This window comes from Epargyreus clarus, unplaced genomic scaffold (assembly GCF_041222505.1).
Source record: "Epargyreus clarus isolate Ecla_fem2 unplaced genomic scaffold, WU_Ecla_fem_2.2 ptg000023l, whole genome shotgun sequence".
NCBI lineage: Eukaryota > Metazoa > Arthropoda > Insecta > Lepidoptera > Hesperiidae > Epargyreus > Epargyreus clarus.
This window is the reverse complement of record NW_027332230.1, coordinates 505187-528252: the sequence shown is the minus strand read 5'-3', so window position 1 is coordinate 528252 and position 23066 is coordinate 505187. Positions and strand designations below refer to the sequence as shown.

The window sequence follows — 23066 nt, the reverse complement described above, 5'->3', positions numbered from 1 at the left end:
TTAATTTGTCATATAACATTACTTCCCAGAACTTGATCCTTATAAGCGACACTATCAGATAGTGAAATTATATAGAGTTTATAAAGGGTTTATTTTTTTTTTTAATTAATTCGTTCGATTCCTGGCTAGGGAAAAAGATATTTAAAAAACTAATGATGCAGTTTTAGTTTTTATCAAAATCGGCCTCGTAACTCCTTTCAACATTTTTAGCTAATCCTTATAGTTTCGGATTTGACCCTGAAGGCCTATTTGAAAAATTCACCCTGTATATTGTAAACCTTAACAAGAAACAAAAACTTAACAAACTCAACAAATCACGAAAACTTTAACAACAACAACTACAATGTTACAAATAAAAAATGTTTTGGATCCCGATTGTGTTACCATTCTCATATTTTAATTTTCTACCATAAACCTTGTGTTTTGTTTAATTTTTTAATGAGTACTGTATGGAATGAAGTTAAGAGTATATATAAATATTGAAAAATGCGAATTGATCTTATTTTATTTAGATTATTATTTTATTGTCGTTGTTTACATTTTGGTCACCTAATTATAAATCGGACTATAATTTAATCAGCAACCAGGTCTTAATTTAGAGTAAAGAAAAAATTAAATCTTATAATTGCGTAACTTATCTATACAGGGTGAATTTTTAAAACGGGCCTTCAGGGCCAAATCCGAAACTATAAGGATTAGCGAAAAATGCTGAGAGGAGTTACGAGGCCAATTTTGATAAAAACTAAAACTGCATCATTACTTTTTTAAAATAACTTTTTCCCTAGCCGGGAATCGAACGAGTTCATTTTGAAAAAAAATACACCCTCTATATTATTGCACTATCTGCTAGTGTTGTTTATAAGGATCAAAATCTGGGAAGTAATAATAAATGACAAACTAAAGGAAAAGCCTCAATTTTAAGAAAATACATATTGTTTTATATTAATTTGGCAGTTAAGTTCCCGCCATTCATCAATTTAAACATTTCGCGTATTAACAATTTTTTGGCTCAATGTTTCAAATCATTCGAAATGGACGTTTTGTTCTTCAAGAATTTATATTTTTATGTCCGACTTAGTTAAGGTTACTTTTAGGACCATTATAATAGATTTAACTTGCAATGGGCCGAGTTTCGTTTAATACAGATGTAAAATTGACAATTTGCGAGAATGTCTTTTTCGAGTCAAATCCGAGTGATAACTAAACAAAGAGATATAGAAAATTATATTTACTGTTGAAACGTAGTTACAAAAAACAAACAATAACAATTTACTATTTAATCACTTATCTATTTTTATTAAAAAATAAATCCTAAAAACGGCGGTAATTTACTTGCCAAACTATTACTTACTCATACTAAGCCGTATGTCACGGTTATAACATCGCATAATTAGTTGATTAACCAACAAATTCTTCAATGGTATGACTTACGTATGTTTCTAAAGAATTACACATAAATCATTTGTTATGTCCTTAAGGATTAGTATGGCAATGTATGGAAAAATATGTATTTTCTTCAAAATTTTCCTTTTCCTTTAATTTGTCACATAACATTACTTCCCAGAATTTGATCCTTATAAGCGACACTATCAGTTGGTGGAATAATATAGAGGGTGTATTTTTTTTAAATGAACTCGTTCGATTCCCGGCTAGGGAAAAAGATATTTTAAAAAAGTAATGATGCAGTTTTAGTTTTTATCAAAATCGGCCTCGTAACTCCTTTCAGCATTTTTCGCTAATCCTTATAGTTTCGGATTTGGCCCTGAAGGCCTGTTTTAAAAATTCACCCTGTATACTAACCTGTTATTGTCTACAAATAAAAACAAAATAAAATAAAGAACAGCTGAATAAATTTAATAACGTTTATTGTATTTCTAAGCTTATAGTTACAATAATAGGACTTTTACATGTTTATTATGCTACGATAATAAAAGAATAATAGCATAATGAATGCAAAATACATAGAGGACCTATAATAAAAAAAAATATAGATTAAAAAATCGTTAATTTATTTTTTAGGGTACCTCGAAAGGAAATAACTAATCCTTATAAGCAGAATCACTTTGTTTTCCGTCCGTCCGTACGTCTGTCAATACCCTTTTTCTTCGGAACGCGTGGAGATATTAAGCTGAAATTTATATCATACCAAATATTCAGGTCTACTGTCCCTTGGAGCTGGGAAAAAATTAAACCTCTAAGCAAGGCAATCCATACTGCCGTTTAAGTCGCAAATTTACGAAACTCGCAAGGGAATCAAAACGTAGGTACTTCCCGTGAACTCAGAATCTTGAAATTTGGTACGAAGCATCGTCTTACAACAGAGATAAAGGAAAAATTGCGGACACCGTAATTTTTTTTATTCCAAAATGTTTTTATCCAAAATAATTTTTTGCTTTATCTATCAAACCGCAATACATAGACAGTTAAAAGTTAGAGTTTGACTCGGACTTGACCAATATTTTTCTATTTTCTTCTGTGACCTTGTGGTTTTGTATTTGATTAGATAGCGACGCTTTTATGGCAGGTACGAGTAGTTTGGAAACATCGGACAGACGTGAGCAAAGTACCGTGTCCTCTCCTCCATGCCCTGCGTTGGAGCAAGATTCATTTAGAAAATTTGATAATTTTATTATTGTATATGATCGATTGGTTGACATTGCCATTAATGCCAATTTGTTTGTTTATATTTCAACAGAGTTCAAAAAAACTCATGAAATAATGACATTTTATAATGTTCCAATCATAGACCTACTTTTTTCGCTAAATACCAACAATGCATGAGAACGACATAACATGTGAACACATATCAACAATCTACTAGAGAGAAAGAGATGCCTAGAAAAGTCATGTCACTTTATTCTTGAATAAGCGGCTTTTAGCTCCCTCGCCTAGGGGGCGTTTTAATATTTTAGAAAAATGCTTATGAATATGCAATATGCTTATGAACATCGTGATCATTTTTATTACAAAATTGGCTTGTTCTATTGTACATAGGTATTGTACATTCGTACTGCATGCAATACAACCAATGAAGTGCACAACAAAATACGTTTTTTTCACGACCACGTTTTTAAAGCAATATTTGGGCAAAATATCATCTTTATTAGTCCCATACATATTTGTTACAATTATATATACATTTTATTTGCTATAAATACATATATTTCACAGTTATGTATATGTTAATTACAAATTAAAAATTACCAAATATCAATTTGCAAATCAATTTTATTCATGAATATTGTGTACCTTTAACATTCTATACCTATGGTTCCATTCCAACTCGGTACCCCCGGTAGCCACGTATTTGTGATCAAATTCAAGTAGATATTTTGATGTCTTACTGGTGTTTTATAAAGTTTTACACTATTCTTACAGGAATCAAATAAAATAATTCTAGACTTAATCTGTTGTTAATTTATTGGCTAAGTATTATACAGGAAAATGGTTTGTAGCGTCGCATCCACGCTACATTTCTAAAGGTCTTAAGAGACCTTTAGAAATACGAACACTAAATCCTGACCTACGGATTTTCATAGAAATACACAACTATGACTACAGTAACTGCGGTCATTTGAATGTTTTTGAATTAAAAAAAAAGTGCAATTAAATGTTGCAATTAGCTTAAATTTGCATTAATTCATTTGCAATCATTTGAAGCACCCAAGTCAAAGGACACAATTATACTATGTATTGGGATTAGAGATGGGCAGAGGGTTTAAACCCAATGGGTGGATACGGGTTTAAACCGGGTATTTTGGGTGAAATAGGGTTTAAACCCAAATAAACACCCAAACAGCGGGTGTAAACTATTGTCATTCATATTTTTATTTTCTTCGTGTAATATCATTTTTAAAATAATATTGTAAACAATTCACTAAATATGCGCTCTAAAAGCACATATTTCATTTAACTACGCTGTTATAGTCATGTTATAGTCCATTCGGATGTGTTATATTTTTTTGCAATTTTCGAAGACCCGATTTTATTTTATAGATGTCAATGATTAGTGTAAAGGGCTTAGTGTACAGTTAAATCCTAATTTGTGGAGTCCCAACTGTTGTCCCTCGGCCGCCATCTTGAAAAAAGGGGCACTAAGCGTTTTTACGCTCTACCAGGCAAACTATTCGTTGCACAGAAATTTAGTAAGAACAATTATGGTTTCAAATTGATTTATCTATAATTTTAGTTCTATAACTTTTTGTCGTTAAACCAAAAATAACAAAGATAATAACAATAATAGATTAAACTTTGGGAAGACTTTTTTTAACTTTTTTCTAATTAATTTACAGAAAATGACATTGAAACATTTTGATAGAGTTTTTATAGTCCGGTCAATTTAGACATAAAAATAGTAATCAAATAACATAAAGCTAAATTTCCGTAGAGACCTTGGGTTTACCATCACGAGTAGAGTTCTAAGTCCTCATCGATGTGTGTGTCGGCACTTATTCGGGGTCAAACGTCAAAATTTTCGGCTTTCTGGATTTTTCTCGAAAACGGTAAATTTTATCGAAAAGTACCTTGGACCAAAGTTGTAGCACTTAAAATTTTCTATAAAATAATGTTTATATTTTTTTTCTTAAAGCTATAATTATTAAGATATTACGTAAGAATTACATTTTACATTATATGCCCATATTCCCACACCACCTGTGCAATAGTATACGAGAGGTATATTTATTTGTTTTAGTTGTGCGATATTTGTTTCGTTAAACAAATAATAATTAAAAATGTAATAAAAATAGATGAACCCCTAAAAATGTTATATTTAAAAATGTAAAAACATTAGAAATACAGTAAAAACCTATAGTATATCTATTAAATAAACATTTGAACTATTTTAAAAGCTTTGTGTAGATTTTATTAACTCATTTTATAAACACCCAGATAAATACCCAGTGGGAGGAAATAAACGGGTATTTATTGGGTTTAAACCCTGCACAGGGTTTAAACCGGGTTCTTTGCCCATCTCTAATTGGGATGTTGCGGAGTTCTGTTTTTGTTACAACTACAACTATGTATCATAAACTTTTTATGATGACCTATACTGCCCTACATAATTGTATACTTACTGCCGGTCTCAATACCCTATTTACCTAATTAATAAAAAGTTAAATTAGCTACCAAAAGTAGCTGATGACAGTTGGTTTGCGTTTCAATAACTTAAGATAATAAATAGAAACAAACTTTTTGATGTATCTTTGGGAGGGCTATGCGCTTACCATAGTTACGTTGAACCATAGAAAAATGACATAGAGCCTTTCAATACCGTTCTGGCAGTTTAGTTTGAAATAATTTGTCAATAATTATCTGTCAATAATAATCTGTCAATAATTTGATCTCTCAAATCGAGCAATTGTCCCCAGATATAGGATTATAAATTATAATTGTTCGAAGAATAATGGAGTTGATTTGTCATTTAAGTTATAATACGAAGTATGATATTTCATTCTGGTGCAAAAACAGAATCTGTTGAATACACGACCATGTCGAAGGTCGACCTATGATTTTCAAAGTTGTGTTACAAAAGTGATTATTACTATTATTTTGCCTTTCTGGTTACATCGGGAGGTACTGTAAGGTAAGAACTTCAATCGATCGGTTACGCTAATGATGGGCAGTGGTGAAACACGACAGAAATGCCTTGTGCTATCGTGTTGTGATCGGGTTCTCGTCTCCGCCGGCGGGGTCGGTGTTTGTAATGAATGGTGGGCGCATAAGGCTTTTTCTTAGATATACATTTGTTCTATTCAACTTTTACTGCAAGGAATTTCATTCCATTAAAACTTAATATATTATTACGTAATTTTCAGTGGAGGCAAATGCACTATGCATAGATTAAACTGCATAGTAGCCTGTCGTGCATCAATCTCGTGGATAGCTCGGCTAAACACAACTGTCAAACGTGTTCAAGGTCACATCTCACGAGCGTTGAACGCTGTCGCACGTCCGTCCGGCGCCCGGCGCCACGGCGGATCGAGCTTGCAGCGTCATCACGACTACAAACGAGTGATTTACATTTAACATTTGATACAAAAATAAACTACTCTTATTCCTGTATGATAATATGACGTTAACAATGTTCTACTAAGTAAGCTTTCGATTATAAAATTATTTCGTAAAATGAAAAAAAAACCCATAATAGCGTAGTAAAGTTGGCCTAAGCGGACACACAAAATGAATAATATTTAGTAACTGTAACAGTGACTGTAACAGATGCTGGTCCGTGGATACTATACGTCCTGCCTGCACTCAAATATTATGAATTGCACTTTCAACTTCGGAAACTGATTTGCTCGTTTGATTCAACTAGATCTTGTCCGTAAACGTCGTTAACGTGGCATCAGTCGTTACTTCTATCGTACATATCAAATATGGCAAATTAATATTAACTGTAATACGTATGGTCGTACTCACGCGACAAGTCCCCCCAGGAAGGCGACGGGTCCTCCACCTATGAGCCTGATCTTGCGGTGACAGGAATCGAAAAGTGATATACGGGCGTGCGGCGGCGGCGGCAGTCCCACCATGCCGCCCGTGACGGCCGAGCGCAGCATCGCTCACATGCCCGCCCAGCACACCGTGTCACTGCACTAGCCCGGCGCGAGCACGCGATGGACGAGTCCAGAGAGCGGCTCCGGCACCACAACGAGCATTGCGACACGTGTCACCTGCGCTGCGTTGCGAGCGGACTGCCGTCGCCTCCCGGCCTCCGCGCCGCCGCCGCCCCGCACCTATTCGGTCTAGGCCCCTCCCGCCTGTATTCGCCATCGCTGTCTCTCTTTCTCAACATATGGACTTATTTACGTCTGTTCTGGTGTGACTTTGAATAAACGTCATACTATGTATTGATTGTGGACGTTTTTAACAATAAAATTAAATTGTTGACCTAGTCGTCACAAAAGTAGTTCTTGCAATTTATTATACCTACAAAAGCATATTACACGAATTCGTGTTGGCTCCAGCAAAGAGAGGAAAGAAATAAGTATTTCAACGTTTGGAAATATATCGATACATTAAAGGATTAATATTTATACTATTGTTCATATTTAACTGTTTCGATGTATATTACGAGTTAATTTTTTTTGTCTACCAAAGCCCTTTTATTAATTCTTACTTTTTCATAGCAACTCTCATTATAATTGTAATCGATGGAAAATAAGGCAAGGTGAGGCATACATTCGGGCCGATTAATGTGACTAATACCAATTTCACGGAAGAAATAATGTATTTAGTTACCATCACTATTCACTACTTATTAAATATGCATTTGCATTCATGTTTTAAAAAAATGTTACGTTGCGTTTTAGAAAGAGCGTAGTGTTCGAAAACACGCCGCCAGAGCAAGGTAACAACATGCCAAGCGGAGATCGACTGATCGCAACACAAACAGTGGTCTAACACAAAAGTCGCGCTTCTCAAGTCGGAACTAGGAAGGCGATCAGTCACTTTGTGTTTGTAGGCCATGATCAGCTGACGTCAAGCCGGGGAGATGACGGGGGGAGGGGCGGAGGATGTTCCACGTCATTGTGCAATTAATCGTAGGTCATGGAAGTGTTACAAGTTTTTGGGTCTTAAATTTATTTTTTTCCGATGTCAAGGGGGGTCTGAACTCTGGCCCTTAGGCCGCCATCTTAAAATAAGGGTGCAAATCGTTTTCACGCTATATCAGCCAAACCATTCATGGAACAGAAACCATAAAATAAAAACTAACAGAAGTCAATCTGATGTATGTACTTCATTTCTTATACCTACGCTCTGCTTCTAGAAAGTTATGAAAATTTCTGGAGTGATCAAGAAAGTTCCAAAATGAGCAATTGATGTAAACCATCTATAGTCCGATTCATAATTAGGGGTCCAAAATGTAAACAACCTTTGACCTATGAAGAAAATATATTTCAAATGGTAATTTCTTATTTTTGACGATATTAAATTAATATAACGATAATAAAATAATAATCTAAATAAATTAAAATCAATTCACATTTTCAAATATTAAAATGAACTCAATTTCATTTCATACACTAATAATAATAAAAAACAAGATTTATGGTAGAAAATTAAATTGTGATAATGGTAACACAATCGGGATCCAAAACATTTTTATGCCGCCATTTTTAAGTTTCGTAGTTGATATTATTCATTTTCGTGATTGTGGTCGAACTCGAATGTTTTCTAGTTTTCATAGCGCGTTTTTTTAAATTGCGTGCAGTTATTAAGTTTTTATTTTTTGTTAAGTTTGTGAAAGTTTTCGTTTCTTGTTAATTTGTTTTTAAAGGTGGTAGAACCCTTTGTGGTTCGACTCCGGCGGCACCACCGCCACACCTATTTCTACCTAATAACAGCAGTGTTAAGCGCTGCTGTGTTCCGGTTTGAAGGGTGTGGTAAGGGAGACAGACTTTTCCGAGGCGTTCCAGCTTAGTCCTCAGGGGTAGCGGCGCATCTGTGGCCGACCTCAGGTAGGAATATCTAATCCTATCTGGGGTTGATTACAGATGTCCATGGGCGGCAGTAGCCACTTACCATCAGGTGGACTGCATGCTCGTCTGCTAATCTTATATTATAAAAAAAAAAAAAAAAAAAAATTGTTAGGGTTTGCAATACCTGTATACGTATTTTGACAATGACATTTCTTTGTTTACATTTTGGACACCTAATTATGAATGAAATTTTTCTGGAATGATCTAGACAGTTCCAAAATATGTGCGATGGTACGATTACAAAATCGTTCTAGAAAGTTTTAGAGAACTTCTAGAATGATCTAGAGAGTTCCGAAAAATTTTGGACTAGAAAGTTCAAAATTTTTTTAGAATGATTTAGAAAGTGCCAAAATGAGTTCAACTGCTAAAATTAATCCGAAATGATCGAGAAAGTACTAATGTTTTTTGGAATGCTCTAAAAAGTTCAAAAATGCCGTGCAATTGTTGTAATTGATCCAAATGGTCCACAAAGTTTTTTTTTATATAATATAAGAGTAGCAGACGAGCATGCAGTCCACCTGATGGTAAGTGGCTACTGTCGCCCATGGACATCTGTAATCAACCCCAGATAGGATTAGATATTCCCACCTGAGGTCCGCCACAGATGCGCCGCTACCCCTGAGGACTAAGCTGGAACGCCTCGGAAAAGTCTGTCTCCCTTACCACACCGTTCAAACCGGAACACAGCAGCGCCTAACACTGCTGTTATTAGGTAGATATAGGTGTGGCGGTGGTGCCGCTGGAGTCGAACCACAAAGGGTTCTACCACCTTCAAAAAGTTTAAAAAAAATCTGGAATAGTCTGGAAAGTTCAAAAATGTGTGCGATGGTTATAATCATTCTACAATGTTTTAGGGAGTCTAGAATGATCTAGAAAGTTCTGAAAATTTCTAGAATGATCTAGAATGTGTGCAACTGATAAAATCAATCCAATATGGCCTAGGAAATTCTAAAATTTATGCAATTGTTGCAATTGATCTCGAATATTGTAAAGGCTTCATGAATGGTCTAGAACGTTTACAAAATTTCCGGAATGGTCTTGAAAGTTCCAAAATTTTCTGAAATGATCTGTAAAACTCCCAAAATGTCTGCTACTGTTTCAAATTTTGTTTTAAATTTTGCATGCTTTATGCGCGAGTTTTTATGAAAATTTACCCAATATCAAATTTTATTACTGAGCTTTATGAATTACATTTTATTATTAAACTTCATGAACGTTTTATTTTTTTTGTGATATTTTTATGGCGGATTTTATATTTTGCTTTTGAACTGTAAAAAAGACAACGTTGATTTTTTTGTTTTGTCACAGTAATTTGACACACCGATGGGCATAAAAAATATAATTAAAAAAATATATGTTATTTACTATAAAAGTTAAAAAAATATATATAATAAAACAAAATAAAACTGTTTAAACATAACAATATACAGTTATTTTTATTTAATATCAACAAAATAAATAAAAGAATTGCCAAAAGAAAAAAAAAGTCATTTGAATGTAAGTCTATTGAAGTCATAGCCGATTAAGGCATTCTCATGTTGATTTTTCACTTTTTAGAATGATCTAGAATTTGCCGTGAATTTGTAGAATATTGCTACTCACTAAAGTGTTTCTTATATCAAACTTATAATTATCTCGATTTATTAATTATTTTGATACACTCTATATACACCGTGCGTTTAATGGTCCAATAAGTCTCTTACTATCTAAGAAAGAAATCTATAATATCTACTTTAGGAAATTGATCTTTAAATATTTTTATACCATTAAATATGCGATGTCTTTTAACCCGAGCAACGCTGGGTTTCGCTGCTAATATAATATAAAACATTAATATCCAACCAATTTTCACTCCTTTGTCTTTTAACAACTTTTGCTTCACATCCCATTTTGACAATGACACTTAAAGATTTGGTTTTATCCTCTACACCAGTAGGATATCTGTGGTTTTATCAACAACGCATTGTCAAGAATGTCAAGACAAAATCCTTTTGTAGTACCAAATAAAGTCATTTAATGATGTTTATCTATGGATGGTTGTCAATTTGTTCGCCGAACTACACAATAATGACATTTTCATTTATAGTTACTAATCTATGTTTATAGTTGTTAGTTATTATAGAAGGTTTATGGAACGTTTATAAATAAACAATTTTATGGAATGTTTTATAAACTTATCGAACACTTTAACTAATGAGTGCTTAAAACCTTCTATAAGCATTTTTATGAATAACACAGTTATTCTACAACACTAAAACAAAGCAAAACATAACTAAACATAGTTTACAATAAAGATAGTTTACACAACAAAAACAAAATACACTAATTTTTATTTTTCACAATGTGCACAATGGACAATCCCTAATGACGTCTAAACGGAATACCATAATTACATAATTCCTTTTGCCATATTATTATCCTTTTTACACCTACCAAATGACATTACGGACGACATAATACACAAACAATAATCATGTTTTCAACTTACGTCATATTTGGTGGCTTGAATTCACCTTACAAAAATTTTGTTAGGTTCGTTTACAATGATTCAAAATAGGAATTAGATAGCCACTTTAAAACATATTCTTGCCATGATCACCAAAAATATCAACTCCTAGTGGCTCAGTTACACTGCAAATACCGACTTACCGCTCTGAAAAACGAAAATTCACAGTTTAATGTTGAATTTAAAAAACCGTATTTTTTTTTGTTGCTCCTTTTCTTGTACAAAACAGTTCCAAACGGGTGTTAGAAGCGGACTGACAGTTGCGCACGTACGCGCCCAAGTCTCCCCGAGATAACGTGTCGGTGAGCGGTGTCTATGTGTGCGTTGTTCGGGCAGCTTTGTATGAAGATTGACTTCTGTTACTTTTTATTTTATGCAAAACTGTGTAGGAGAAATTATCGCCTCAAATATTAGACAACATAGATTACATAGACAACATTGATTGTATAACTTAACCAAGAAAGAACCAAAACTAATTGAGTTATTAATGAAAATAGATCGAAATTTGAAAACATTTTTTTTTCCTTCTTTAGTAATTTTATAGGAGAATTACATCTGAACATTTTGATAGAAGTGTTTTTAACCTTTCATAAGGCGCGCGGGGTCTGCGCGACCCAAGTGATTTTCAATTGTAGTTGTAGTAGCTTCCTGGCTCCTTAGTCCCTCACGCCTTAGTATTGCTTGAATTGATAAGATTTGCTGTAAATTAATGCTAGGGGTCGCTGCGACCCCGCGCGACTAACAACGTAGTTCAAATTCAGTTAGGCATATATTTGAAGATTATTAATTTTATGCATTTCTTTCATTTATTTTGTTGATTTTAAATAAAAATAACTGTATATGTTATGATTGAACAGTTTTATTGTTTTATTATATATTTTTTTCACTTTTGTAGTAAATTACATATATTTTTGGCAAACATATGGATGTTATTATTTTCCGTTATTTTTAATTAATTTAATGTATGAGTTTTATAAATATTTATAGGATACAAGTATAGATATATCATAGATAACATCTGATGATAACTGGCCACGGTCGCCCATGGATATCTGTAATCTAACCTCAGATAGCATACTTGTTCTGCCTGAGTTCGACCTTAGGTATTTTTCTAAACCTAAGGACGACGATGAAATACCTCGTGTAAGTCGATCTTCCTTACGTCACCCTTCAAACAAAAAAACAGTGGCAGTAAACGGTGTTTTTAGTAGGTAGAAAAAGACTGGCGGCAACGCCTCCGAAATTGAACCATTTTGGGTCCCACCACCTTTACATTGTATTATATTATATCTTTCTGTGATATTTGGCACCATACAAGCATCACAAATACTTGAGAAGATATTTTTCATTATGTCTAACAACAAAAACGGGTAAAAACACATGCATGAGCGTGATTAGAAACTCCATCTATGTCTTTGAAAAGCCGTTTATCTGATTGCGAAGTTCCAGCTGGTTCAACATCTAGCAGATGCTAAAAAGCCATGACATGTGGAAGGTATCTATCCACGCTAAAGAAATATAAGAACAACTTTTAAGTGACATATATTTGCCAAATTTATATGTGATGACCCCATGGAAAAAAATAACGTTACGATTTTTAACTAAATTTATACTCACGGAAGCAACTTATTTTTTTATATATTTATTGTTCGAATATTCTAAAAAGTTTTTGCTATTTTCTTAAAGATAAATAGTTAAGTAACAAAATAAAAATCAATAATATTAATAATTACTTAAAATATTTTTTATTTAACCTCAAACATATTGGGGTAACTATCGACCCCGCACGACTAATAACGTAACTTTTGTGGCGCGCCTCATTAAAGGTTAAGAAATAATTTTCAGTATAATGTTTTCATAAAAGTTTACAACGCTTTACAATTGTTAAATGTTAATGTTATAAATTTTTGTTAGTGCCTCGGTCAACAAGTGAAGTCACGAAAAGAAACATGATACGACTTTTTAAGCATTATGTTTGTAGATACCCACGTTTCGATATATTATATGTTCGCAAGAACACTGGATGCAAAATATATCGCAAGAAATATTTGGTACCGGGATGGTGAGGAAACGACGTGGAGCGACGCGGCGCTGGCGGACTTACCAGAGGCAGTCCAGCATGCTCGAGACATGCACGCGGCGCCCGCGGGCAGCACTCACCTGCAACAACCAACACCTTCTCTTATCATGTATAATAAATCACATGTTTAACTACTAACAATTGTCAATAATATTTTAGTGCAATTTTCTATATCATTCGTATTCAATAATCCAAGCATAATAATTAACTCTACTATTATATCTATCTACTATTATGTTTATTTCTGCAATGTGCAAAATATCTGCTCTTCCTATAGTATTAGCTAGTGATGCAACGGATATCCGGCAACTATCCGGTATCCGGCTTATCCGGCCCATATTATTTACGACCCGCGCGGCGGAGCGGTCAACATGCTGGTCTGACGCGCAGAGGGTTCCCGGGTTCGATCCCCGGCCAGACAGATTTCTAAAGATGAATTTAGATTTCTGTTTCTGGGTCTGGGTGTTTGTGTATTTGTCTCTGTGTGTGTCCATAGCACCCACGATACAGGGAATCCTAGTGTGGGGCTGTGAGTGTAGAAAGCGTCTTTATTATTATTATTATAACAAATGTCTGAGGCCTAATGTTTCCAATCATTCTACAGGACATGTTTCGCTCCTCCAGAATTTACATTTTTCCGTTAGAATAAACCATTAATCGGGCACAGGGAACTATTTTCCCACCTTCTCAATCTAGCTAAAGTCTCGAATATTTTTGAAATCGCAACCTTTTATGTTGCATTCTTTTCACAAATGTCATTTAAGATAATAACGTAATTATTTTATTGGCAACCCCACCCTTTCAAATATCTATTGTCAACGTCAGAATCAAATTAATATCACATTTGAAAAAAACGCGCGATTTTCATACAGTGGAGACATAAATCTGCAAAGTTTCTTAAAAAAAGGTTCTGGTAATTAGATATTTGATTTTTTAATGTAGTAATTTAGTATGTTCTGTGTAACTTCGTTATGATATTCAATGTAAAAACGTAGATTTTGTGTGTTTTTGATTCATTTGAAATATGTTCTTGCAAGTGGGAAAATAGTTCCCTCTGTCCGTTCTCGGACTCCACTTTCCGTTACTATATATAAAAAGTGGGGATTTACTTTTGTGTGTGTTTTTTTAGTTTTGTCAAAGTACTTCATTTAGTTTTAAATGTTGCTTTCAATTGTTTTATATCATGTCTTTAAAAAGAAACTCATTTAGAGCTTGAAAATATATTAAAAAATCTTTATGATTTATCGGACCTCGATACTGACGATGACGATATTTATGGCGATTGCTGATAAGTCCAACGGATTCATTTAACCATACCAATTCAGATACATGTTCCTATTTATTGAGGAAATTAAATTCAAAAGTAGAGTCAGGGTAAATTACTAGTCTATTTAAATTTATGGACGTAAACGGGCAAAGGGCAATTATTTTCCGCCTTGGGTCTCCATAAACAGGCAAAGGGAAATAATTTCCCACCCGTAAAAACATCATTATTTTTAGTTTCAATCATTTATATGTACATATATGATTTTATGTACACTGATATTCAAAATGACTCAAGAACATATACTTAAGCCATAAAAAATAGATTTTATACTTCGGCCCGTTTAAGGGTTAATTTAGGTTATTTTTCATATTATTATATTATGGAATTTAAAGTTACTTCTGCTCTGCGCCTAAATCATTTCTCCCAATCAAAAAAGAGTATTTTCTACCAAAAAGTTATCGAAAATCTTATTAAACGTTAGAAAGAAGTTGTATACAACCAGGATTAATACTTTATTAAGTAATTAGTTGATTCTTTTTATTAAATATTAAATGGTGGCACCATAGTTGTCAATCTATTTCTCATACTAAGCCTTAACTAATGGACGTATCAAAGAATTATGTTATAACTAATGTTAAGACTTAATATAAAAATGTATGTAAAAAATTTCTTCAAAATAAGCCTTTTCCTTTGGTTTGTCATCCATAATCATTTCCCCGAAATTAATCCTTACAAGCGACACTATTCAATGGTGGAATAATACAGGCTGTTTTTTTCAAAGAAGAACTTGTTCGATTCCAGGATAGGTAAACAGATTTTTTAAAATATAATGTGGCAGTTTTGTGATTTTTATCAACATCGGCCTCGTACTCCTTTCACAAATGTACTGAACTATTTCCTTCCTTTTTGTGTCAACAGATCTATTAATATTAATTATAAAATTATCCAAATTACTATTACATGTCAATACAACAGATATGTCGTCAGCAAATAGTGTGCACGGAATGTTTGTCGTTCGAGGAAGAACATTGATATAAATTACAAATAAGAGGACACCACGAACACTGTCTTGCGGTAAACCAAATGCCTTGTTTATTTTTTGCATAATTTGTACATTTACACATTGCACAAGAAGGGATTTTGAGACTTAATGACGCTTAATGTACACCATTGACGTACGTGTCATTTACTACGCCGCGCGAGAGCTACTGGGGACGACGTACACCAATTGGTGTATGTTGTATGTTTCAAGTTTTGCCTGCTAATAACCCATCTTTAGTTAATATCAATGCTCTTGTACTTAGAATGCTGTGTGAAATTATATTTCGGCGAATTTCTATACGAATTTCATATAACAATGGACTATAAAAAAGTAGACATATTCTAACACACACCAGGCTTCTCCGGTGTGGATTGGCGAACAATCTTAGTGATCGTAGCTACGCATAATGAATTTGTATATTTTTAGCGACAGTGAGGAGTGTAAAGTTTTTTACCCGAATGCGCAGGGATCAAAAAATGTGTGTATGTAACATTCTTTGGCACGCCATACAGCCCAAATGGCATCACAGATTTTTACATACCTAATTATGAGGTATCGTTGGGTTCGTCTAAAATTTGTACGAGTGACATAAGATACATATTCTACAGTTCATTGTTTTTAAGTAGTCTTTTACCCGACTGCCAAGGAAGGGGTTATGTTTTTCGCGCGTATCTTGTATGTTTTTCTTTTTTATTCGGTCGGATTTAAGAAACGGCTGGATGAATTACGACAGTTAAGGTGTCATTATAATTGTCTCAATGACCCGAGTGTCCTTAGATAGGTGATAGAAAAAAATCAATATAGTGGATTTTTGGAGCGAAATAGTAACACATTTAAAAAAAAGTTAACCGAACCTATCCATTATCCGGTATCAAATGAAAGGAAATTAAACGGAGAATATAAAAACGTGTTTGTATTTATATAAAACAGCAAGGTGATTGACTAACTGACTAACTGAATGATTATAACTGAATGATTTAGAGCAAAACGTTCAGTTGACACCAATCTTCGGACCCTGACAAACTACATCTCTACAAAGCTTGATCGGGGTCGGCAGGTCGACGTTCTCTACTTCGACTTTAGGAAGGCATTCGATAGAGTTGACAACAAGATATCGCTAGCGAAACTCAGTGCAATAGGAATTGCTCCTGGCCTGCTGAAACTGTTAGCTGATTATTTACGTGATCGACAGCAGTATGTTAGGTTAGGTATTTACGAGTCTTCCCCCTACCACACGCGTTCAGGAGTAAGTCAAGGCTCGGTATTGGGACCTTTACTGTTTCTTATTATGATAAACGACCTTCCGGCGGTTCTTAGGCATGCAGAATGTCTTCTCTACGGTGACGACCTCAAACTATATGCTCAGATACAGTCAGAAACGGACTGCCTAAAACTCCAGGAGGATATTCGTGCGGTATATGAGTGGAGTATCATAAACAAAATGGAGTTTAATTTATCTAAACGTCATGAGTTTTGGTCGAGCGCGGCATCCGGTCATCTTTGACTACAAAATCGGCAATACCACCATGCCCAGGATCATAATAATGAAGGATCTGGGTGTCACATTCGACCAAAAGCTCACTTTTCATGAACACATTAAGGCCATAGCCAAGGAATCCTTCCGACAGTTGGGATTCGTCCTCAGGAACTCCCGCAGTTTCAAGACTGAACGTGTTGTGAGACTTTTATATAACACACTAGTCCGAACCAAACTGGAGGCCAGCTCATGTGTTTGGAATCCTCATGAGCCTACTTATGAATTGGTACTAGAGAAAGTACAAAAAGCGTTTCTCAGAAGTCTGTACAAGCGCAACTTTGGATATTATCCGCTCATGTATCCTACAGCATACCTCCTAGGATGTCTCAACTTTAATTCCCTTAAGACTAGGAGAGCAAACATACAGTTAATGACTGCGTGCAAAATTTTTCGAGGCTTAATCGATGCGCCAGACCTGCATAACGAGCTAGCCAAATTTTTCACGCCGGATAATTACTATCGAAGCCGGAAACATAAACTACTTGTCGTACCTTCTAGCCACACAGTCGCACATGCCAATTCGCCTATACCTCGTGCCCTCGCTGGTTTGACAAGTCTTCTAAACGCATATCCTGACTTCGATCTATTTGCTGACGGATGGGAGGAAGTTTTAAGTGTGTGCCTTAAGTTTACGGATAAATTCTAACCTCCTACATTCTCAGTTGCTTTTCTGTAAATGTAATGTAATATTAAATTTCGTACTGACATAGTTCATTTAATTATGGTTTTTCTTATTAATTCTTAAATGTTACTATTTTATTTAATTTACTTTCAGCTATTATATAAATGTTTATTCTATTTAATAATGAAGTCTCCTGTATTATGACATTGAATTTGACATGTTAATTAGTGTAAGTGAGTATCGTTCTAATTAACAATAAATAAATAAATAAACTTAATTCACTTTTCAGAAATCAACGTACAGCACCTCTATGTAGCGTGAATAAGAAAGAAAGGCCTTATGAAAATTCTACCCCTAAGAGGGTAAAATAGGGGATGACAGTTTTTTTTAAATCCTTTAATTTTGAAGCGAATACTATAAAATTTAGTATTTGGCTTTCTGGATACGAACAAGGACACACCTTTTTATTCCCTTCCGAAAAAAATCACCCCGTAGACGGTAAAATAGGGGTTGAAAGTTCATTTGAACAATCGTCAAATTTGAAGCAAACACTATGAAATTCTGTGTCTGGCTGTATTCTGTGTATTACATAAATTATATAAATACGGTATTAGGAGAAGTGCGTTTGATCTTTTAAAATCATATCTAACAGACAGAGAACAATTTATACAAATAAGTAAGCTATGCAGCAAATCTAAATGTATAGTTAGCCATGAGTCTCATCCTAGGAAAATTTAATATGGTGTCCCACAAGGAAGCGTTTTGGGTCCTTTATTATTCATCATCTATATAAATGATTTATCAAGAACAATAAACAATCACATGATATTATTTGCAGATGATAGCACCATACTCTATAATAATAAAACCTTTAGTCAATTGCAAACTGACATAAATAATTCATTAACAAATATAATTGAATGGCTAAATGAGAATAATTTAAAAATAAACCTTAATAAAACATGAATTTTAGACAAAAATGTAATGCACCAAAACTTGACATAAAATATTTAGACCAGAAAATAGAAAAAACGGAAATGGCTAAATTTTTAAGACTTTTTATTGATTACAATATGAAATGAAAATCACACATTGATTATGTTTGTAAGAAATTAAGCACACTTTCCTACGCTCTCCGAAAGCTAAAAAAAACGGTAAACCAAAAGACCTTGCTCACAGCTTTCTACGGTTGCGTTTCATCAATCCTTAGATATGGTGTGATATTCTGGGGAAACTCCACCAATAAAGAACTGGCTTTTAGAACGCAAAAAAGTGTTTAAGGTCGATGTTTAACTTAAAACAAAGAGAATCCTGTAAACCATTTTTTAAAGACCTTAAAATACTCACTTTACCAAGCCTCTACATATTAGAGTGCTGCCTATTTGTTAAAAATAATTTTGCATTATATAAGTATTGTTCAAGAGCTCGCAGAGATGATACATTAAACACAATAGCATGCAAAACCCAGCTCTGTAGACAAAGTGTTGTTGGTAAAGCACCCATAATTTTTAATAAATGACCTAAATGCATACGTGCCATTGATGATGTAGGACTTTATTAAAAAAAGACTTAATCAATTCCTAGCTGACAAATGTTACTATCACATAAATTAATTCTTAAGTGACAAATTTGACTAAAATCTCTAAACTGACGTTTAATTTTGATTTTTAAGTTGTAATTATATAAATTTAATACAATTCAGGAATTCCTTACTGACGCCGATATGTGACTTGTATGGTATTTGATAATAATTGTATCAAGGTTGAAATGAATATGGTAATTAATAATTTAATGAATACAATTAATAATTATGAATGTAAATTATGATAATGACATTTTTTTTCTTTAATGTTTTGTAATAAATCTTGATAGTTTAATTTAATAAATATTTGTATACCTGAAAAGGTGGAATATAGCGCACTATATGTAACTTTTTAATACCTGTGTTTTTAATACCTGTCTTCAGAAATAAAGAGATTTGATTTGATTTGATTTGATTTGGCTTGCTGGATAAAATAATGAAATTGTACCCCTAACGAGGTAAAATAATGGCTGGAACTTTGAATTACTGAATATATACATGTATTTTATAGAAAGTTTATGGTGGATTTCTTTTCGCGATATAGTAACATTAAAAAAAAAGTTAACTAAGCCTATCGAACAGGGTATCAAAATAAAGGAAATCAAAAGGAGATTACACATACAATATATATATATATATATATATATATATATATATATATATATATATATATATATATATATATAAATAACGCATCGAGATGACTGTCTGACTCTAAATGAGTAAGTTGCTGTGCCAGACATCAACGTAAAGGGAAACCGCTGAACTTTAAAGTGCTGGAATTTTACACATAGGTTAAGGTATATAGTGTAAAGTATATAGTGTCAATGAGCACTACAAGGATAAAATCGGATACTATTGTTTGAACATCTTTTGATTTTGAAAATAATGAAATTGGATTTTTGGAAATTCTACTTCAGCCTTCTTAGTGCAGTCGGATTTTTGATTTTTTAATTAAATTACTAATTTGTTTTTGGTAATTTACTTGTTTCCTTATTCTATTACTTTGGTAACTCGATAGTAGCTCCGACTACAAGCTACAACGAAATTAAATGACATAAGCTCAATGGCCAAGGTAAACGCATAATGTTTGTTCAAATGTTAACGTGAAATAAGAAACAATAGAATTGCGATAGTGGAAAACAATGGTATGTTTCGCAACTGAGTCGCTGGCGGTGTGTAACTAATGATAAATGTAAGCAGCACGAACGACGTCGGCAATTCTTAAAAAAATATATTATTACATATTATACTTCGGCCAATCTAAAACGTTAATTTAACAAACGAGCTGTTGTCAACCAAAGGCAAAAGGAAACTCGTAACCCACGTTCACAGTTATTGACGTTCTTATATTAGAAAAACCGAAAAGTTATCAAAATTTTGTTTGCTGATTCACAGATATTTATTAGAGAAATTTTAAATTCTAATCAACAAAATAGTTCCCATCTTTTGTAACACTTTTTTTGCCCCTGATGAACTTACCTAACCGTCAAAGTAACGAACGTTTACCGCAACGCAGTACGGACTCTCCGCAACACAATATTGTCCTGACTTAAAAATTAAGACACACATACCTGACACACATTACTGCTTTGTAATTAGAAAAATAAACATAATAATATATGCATCAAGAAAGTCTAAGCAAAACCCAAACAATGTAACATTTTTAAAAGTATTCTCTGTGAAAACACAGAGAAAATAAAATCACTTTCATAGAAAATTTTTATTAGTTCTATTTTTGACCCAAGAATCAATTCATACACAGAGAGATCAATTCAAAGAGTTCAAAATGCCTGTATTCGCTATTGTTTCAACTTGCCCAAGTGATTATTACTCCATATCTGAATCACAAGCTATGCCTGTACGATACGTATAGTAATATGGAACAAAAAACCTCAATACTTGTTTAAGAAGCTCCATTGGGTCAAGGATATTTCCAATAGCAGCCTTCGTTCCAATATAGAAAACTTGCGTTGATATAACTTACTCATATACGATTCAATCTGTTTGCCCGGTGTGTACCTACTTATATAACTTTTTTGTGGTACACCTATTTTTGTCTCATATCAGAGCAGCGTTAAGCGCTGCTGAGTTCTGGTTTGAAGTGTAAGGTAAGAGAGACACACTTTTCGGAGCATTCCAGCGTAGTCCTCAGGGTTAGCAGCGCATCTGTGGCCGACCCCAGGTTGGAATATCTAATGATGATAACGATGATGCATTTTTTGATCCCAAATTGTATAGCTTACAGCACCGACGCAATGTTGTTTTCTTACCTAATGTGCGTTTGAATTTCACAATTTAATTCCTGCTGCCCCTTTTCATCACCGGACATCTAAACGAACCGCGAGATGCCACCGATATTCGGTTGATGTTCTTCTTACGCGGACTAACCGTTTTAGCAACTCATTCCTGCTGCGAACCACTAAAGAATGGAACTCGCTACCTACCTACCCGATACATACGGGGGGTTGTTGAAGTCAAGGGTGAATAGGTTACATCTAGGCAAGCGGGTTTTATCATCTGCTTCATCACGCTTAATATCAGATAAAATTGTAGCCTAACGCAAGCCAATAGTAAGATAAAAAAAAATCGGGACTACAAAAATTGTAAATAAAACTTATTCTGATTTCGCTGCAGCTTTATGGTAAAACATTGAACAACCGATTAACTTGTACGAATTAGAACAAGACTAGAAAAATAGGACTAAGGCGCTGCAAAACTAAAATAAGCCATAACTGTCTAATAACACCAACCAACTACTTTGGAATATGTTATATAATAATTTATACAATATAAATTATCAGCAGCAGTACCTATAGCCTTTTTTTTTGTTGACGAGGGTGAAACCTTCAAAAGGTACCCGACGATGGCGTACCTTTTGAAGGTACTCCCATGGGGTGGAGTGACGCCGGGTTATGTGGGATTTTTACCGCACTAAAACCCCCCTGGTGGCCGTCCTCAACGTTTGGTGGAGAACTCCGGGATCTCCAACGGAACACAATCGGAGTCCTCCTAACGCGATCCCCTTCTATCGGGCTCTGCCCTGGGGGGAGCAATTTACGCTCCTCTCACATCCCCTGGTGATTACAGCGATATGCGACCACACAAACCGCTGTCCTTCCCGGGGTCACTTGCTGAACGGTTTGAGCTCCCACTCTTACCGCCCGCAACACCGGAAGCCCCTTTTAGTCGCCTCTTACAATGACGATACGACAGGCAGGGGATGCCGTAGCCCTATTCTGGTACTCCAGGGACTCTATAATAATATTACAGGAAATCTTCAAAACCCGAAGTGCCATAGAGTTCAAGCGGTTCCAGCAGCTCCGATTACAGCATTCCCGAATCGTTAACAAAACCGTGGCTGGCAGCCAGCAGTGGAAATGAAGATTGAAGTTAAACTCCAACGCGCGGTGGTGGTGCCCACGGCGACGGGGTTTTATAGGTGTCAAATGTCTAGCGTAGCTTGGAGTGTCAGGTGTCTATTGTTAGGCCATACATCACTGTAACTGAGCATGGCTTATTGTTCCACGCAAATATAAAGCTAATAGTGGGCGTGTTCTACGCGCGTGTTAGCCTAACGGCGAACCAGGCGATATTATAAACAAATTTATGTATTGATATAGGGAGTATAGCTATAGAGCTACATATGTATTAAGGTCTGAGTAGTAAGATTTGTTGAATATAAATAGTTCTGTACTGACAGCCTCTGGGCAAAGACGTATTTTCATTTACCGAATCTCCCAATACTTCTGACACGCGCGACACATAGCGGACAACGCGGCGCCGCCTGCTGTTTTGCTAGGCCCCAAAGTGTATCATTGCTAATTCGACCGCGACCGGTCTAAATTTTATCGTAGCGATTGGATGTATTTCTGACCTTTGCTGACTCAACACGATCTACGTAATATATATAAATAAAACACATAATAAAGTATCAATCAAAGCGG

General features: G+C 34.5%; 1 protein-coding gene across 8 annotated transcripts in view; it reads right to left on the bottom strand.

The window, feature by feature from the left end:
* Window positions 1–23066, bottom strand: part of LOC140751803 (MOB kinase activator-like 2) — an 81475-nt gene that overhangs the window by 41674 nt on the left and 16735 nt on the right. For 2 of the 8 annotated variants that reach the window (XM_073085851.1, XM_073085850.1), the window contains one exon: window positions 13094–13149. The exons of 1 other annotated variant lie outside the window; for it this stretch is intronic. In XM_073085851.1, the coding sequence (XP_072941952.1) occupies window positions 13094–13110 (17 nt within the window). In that variant the 5' untranslated portion in view covers window positions 13111–13149. Of the gene's footprint in view, window positions 1–6420; window positions 6725–13044; window positions 13150–23066 lie in introns of those variants that run through there. 5 more of the 8 variants (XM_073085852.1, XM_073085853.1, XM_073085846.1 and 2 more) reach the window with 4 other exon arrangements.